Below are 4,329 nucleotides of genomic sequence, written 5' to 3'. Positions count from 1 at the left end.
GCCTCGAACGTCAATAATGGCGGCTCCCACTAGAAACTGCTGCGTCACGGCCTCTTGGCCCGGGTATTTCGGCTCTCCTGCGTTCCCTGGTGAGCTGCAGACTTTCTCAAGCAATCCCCTCTGGTCTTCGCTGCTCCTGCAGCAACGAAAGGGATTCACCTGCAGTCTGTTGTTGTTGGAAGCCTATCTCTGATAGAGAGGAGGCTCCTTCAGCTCCAGGTCTCAAGGCCACAGAAGAAGGTCGAGGGTGTAGAAAAACTCCCACACCGCACGAAAACCAGACCGGTCCGGTCAGTAGCGACGAGGCAGTAGTGGGGGGGGGGGGGGGGGGGGTTGTTCTGGACACAGGTGTATCAGTCCAGACAGGTTTTTCTCCCCCTTTTTGTGCGCCACAGTTTCCTGGCAGGTTGCCAGCCTCAGTAGTGGGAGCTGAGCAGTCAATTGATAACACCGCTCGCAGCCCCAAAACACACAGAAACCTTTTAAAAAGATTTCTGTAGCATCGCAGCGATACCCAAAGATGTTTAGAGTACCGCTGTACCTCCTCCGAATTCCAAAAAAATGTTTAGAAACTCACTTGTTCGAGTGATTGAAACAGAGCTCCGCAGCACCACACCCCACACCTGAGCTTGGTGGGGATGATGGTATTGAACGCCGAACTGTGGATTATAAACAACAGCCTGACATATGATTTTATTATCCAAGTCGTCCAGTGCGGAGTGGACAGCCAGTGGGATCGCATCCACCGTTGAGCTGTTGTGACGGTGGGCAAACTGTAGTAGGTCGAGGTCCTTGTTCAACAGTTCAACAGTTCAACAGAGCTTTATTTGTCATTCGGTACCAAGGTACCGAACGAAACTACATAGCAGTCACACAAAAAAGAACACAAGACACATAACCACAACACAAACGTCCATCACAGTGACTCCAAACACCCCCCTCACTGTGATGGAGGCAACAAAACTTCCACTCTCTTCCCCACACCCACGGAGAGACAGCTCGTCCCCGACCGACCCGCACAGTCCCCGCAAGGGGATGGAAGTCCCCGCGGCCGAGTCGCACCGGGCGCTGAAACGTCTCGCGGCCGAACCGGGCGATGGAAGGCCCTGCGACCGAGCCGTGCGCAGCTAAGTCCCGCGGCCAAGCCGCACCGGGCGATGTTAAGTCCAGCGGCCGAGCCGCACCAGCGATGAAAAGTCCCGCGGCTGAGCCGCGCCGGGCGATGTTGCGCCCCGCGGCCGAGCCGCACCGGGCACTGTTAAGTCCAGCGGCGGAGCCGCACCAGCGATGGAAGGCCCCGCGGCCGAGCCGCACCGTGCGATGTTAGGCCCCGCGGCCAAGCCGCACCGGGCACTGTTAAGTCCAGCGGCCGAGCCGCACCGGGCGATGGAAGGCCATGCAGCCGAGCCGCACCCCGCGCCGTGAGGAAGAGACCTAAAAGAGAAAGGTTTCCCCCCCCCCCACACCCACACCACCACCCCCCCCACACATACACAACCAAAAACAAAAAAAACCCCATCCCAACACCGACACACAACAACAAAAAAAGGAAAAAAGACGAACAGACTGCTAGCGAGCCGCAGCCGTTAGGCGCTGCCACTTCCACTATTGAGGTAGGAGTTGATATCCACCATAACCGACCTCTTAAAGCACTGCATCACCAGAGACGTTAGTGTCACTGGACGATAGTCGTTGAGGCACGTCACCGTACTCTTATTGATGCCCTCTTAAAGCAGGTGGGAACCTCAGTAATGAGAGGTTGAATATGTCCGCAAAAACGGTGTATGTGTCTCACCCTGTCCTCTCCCTGCAGGCCTGTGTGTGTTGGTGTTTGTGTTTGTGTGTGTGTTGGTGTTTGTGTGCGTGTGTATGTGTGTGCGTGTGTGCGCGCGTATGTGTGTGTGTGTAGGCGTGTGTGTATGTATGTATGTTATATGTGTGTGTGTGCGTGTGTGTGTAGGCGTGTGTGTATGTATATGTGTGTATGTATGTATGTGTGTGTGTGTATGTATGTATGTATGTATATGTGTGTGTGTATGTATGTATGTATATGTGTGTGTGTGTATGTATGTATGTATATATGTGTGTGTGTGTATGTATATATGTGTGTATGTGTGTATGTATGTATATATGTGTGTTTGTATGTGTGTATGTATGTATGTATGTATGTATGTGTGTGTGTGTGTATGTATGTATGTATGTGTGTGTGTGTATGTATATGTATATGTGTGTGTGTATGTATGTGTGTATGTATATGTATATGTATATGTGTGTGTGTGTGTGTGTGTGGGGTGGGGGGGGGGGGTCTATGAGGGTTTGTGTTGGGGATTAACTTTCCCCTCTGTGCCCGCAGGTCAGCCAGGACGTAGAGGGATGGCCCCTTTTCACTACACCATGATGGCGTTGTATCTCGGGCAGGTCCGGACGGCTCCGGTGCAGTCGAGCGGCGCGGCGCGGGGCGGGCCGGTGCTGGAGGAGGGCGAGGCGGACGGTGATGAGGTGGTGCTGGACGTGGCGGGCAAGGAATGGGACTTCTATTCGCCGCGGGTGGTGCTGGCGCCGCGGCCGCCTGGTGACCCGCCGCTACTGTTCATCATGGAGGAGTCTCTCGGTCAGAGCGCCGTGGCCAACAGGACAGCGCGGGCGAGGAGGCAGTCGGGGCCGGCGGGGCCGGCGGGCGTGGACCCGTCCCGGAGAGGTGACCTGTCGGTGTGTGACAGCAGCAGTCAGTGGGTGACGGACCGGCGGGTGGCTGTGGACGTTCTGGGCAAAGTGGTCACCATCCTGACCGACGTGCCCACCTCCACCGGCCCACTCAAACAGTACTTCTACGAGACCAAATGTAACGAGCGCTCGTCCACGGCGCAGGGCGGCTGCAGGGGCGTAGACAAGCGCCACTGGATCTCCGAGTGCAAGACCAAACAGTCGTACGTGCGAGCTCTGACAGTGGACACGTTGAAGCGCACGGGGTGGCGCTGGATCCGGATAGATACCTCGTGTGTGTGTACACTTATCAACCGGACAGGCAGACTGTGAGCTGCCTCCTATCTATGTTGCTGTAAATATATAAAGTATATAAATTATTTCACCGAGTTTTATGGATTGCATGTAAAAATGATGTTTATACATTGAACTGCTGTATTTATTCCTGAATTTACACATTGGTACTGTTTGTATTAACTTATTGTATTTTGAAATATATTATTCTTCACCTAGCGGCGACGTGTCTTACTGCAGCTCCGACTGCCCGGTGTCCATCCCTGGTCCCAACGCCGGGTCCCCGCACTCAGATAGTCCGGCTCCGACAGAGGGGTGGGCCCTCGACACCGGCTGCCAGCCCCACCAGAGGCCCCGGCCCCGACACCGGCTCCCAGCCCCGCCAGAGGCCCCGGCCCCGACACCGGCTCCCAGCCCCGACACCGGCTCCCAGCCCCACCAGAGGCCCCGGCCCCGACACCGGCTCCCAGCTCCGACACCGGCTCCCAGCCCCACCAGAGGCCCCGGCCCCGACACCGGCTCCCAGCCCCGACACCGGCTCCCAGCCCCGACACCGGCTCCCAGCCCCACCAGAGGCCCCGGCCCCGACACCGGCTCCCAGCCCCGACACCGGCTCCCAGCCCCGACACCGGCTCCCAGCCCCGACACCGGCTCCCAGCCCCACCAGAGGCCCCGGCCCCGACACCGGCTCCCAGCCCCGACACCGGCTCCCAGCCCCGACACCGGCTCCCAGCCCCACCAGAGGCCCCGGTCCCGACACCGGGTCCCGGTCCCGACACCGGGTCCCAGCCCCGACACCGGCTCCCAGCCCTACCAGAGGCCCCGGTCCCGACACCGGCTCCCAGCCCCACCAGAGTCCCCGGTCCCTACACCAGGTCCCCGCACTCAGATAGTCCGGCTCCGAGAGAGGGGTGGGCCCTCGACACCGGGTCCCGGCCCCGACACCGGCTCCCAGCCCCACCAGAGGCCCCGGTCCCGACACCGGCTCCCAGCCCCGACACTGGGTCCCAGCCCTACCAGAGGCCCCGGCCCCGACACCAGCTCCCAGTCCTTAGAGAGCGCCCGGCGCTGAGACAGGGTAGGGGCCCTAACATGGGGACCCAGAACTGTGGAGGGAGGAGGGGAGGGGGAGGGAGGGGAGGGAGGGAGGAGGGAGGTGTGGAGGGAGAGGGGTAGGGGGGGAGGGGGAGGGAGGGGGACCTCCCCTTTTCCCAGTACCCCTCTTTCCCCGTTGGGCCCGTCCTCGTAGGGTTTCCATTGTAACCGTGAGGCGGGGAGGGAGGGGGGAGGGAGGAGGGAGGTGTGGAGGGAGGAGGGGAGGGGGGAAGGGGG

At 59.4% G+C, this 4,329-nt stretch overlaps 1 protein-coding gene across 1 annotated transcript; it reads left to right on the top strand.

Moving 5' to 3' along the window:
• Window positions 1-2,358: 2,358 nt before the first annotated feature.
• Window positions 2,359-3,146, top strand: LOC144591702 (neurotrophin-4-like). The gene has a single exon (XM_078395740.1). It carries the CDS (start codon window positions 2,374-2,376, stop codon window positions 3,034-3,036), a length of 663 nt encoding a protein of 220 aa, XP_078251866.1. The 5' UTR covers window positions 2,359-2,373; the 3' UTR covers window positions 3,037-3,146.
• Window positions 3,147-4,329: the final 1,183 nt, after the last annotated feature.

This window comes from Rhinoraja longicauda, unplaced genomic scaffold, assembly GCF_053455715.1.
Source record: "Rhinoraja longicauda isolate Sanriku21f unplaced genomic scaffold, sRhiLon1.1 Scf001484, whole genome shotgun sequence".
Classification (NCBI taxonomy): Eukaryota; Metazoa; Chordata; class Chondrichthyes; order Rajiformes; family Arhynchobatidae; genus Rhinoraja; species Rhinoraja longicauda.
Note: the sequence above shows the minus strand (reverse complement) of the source record. Positions and strands in the feature narration are given on the sequence as shown.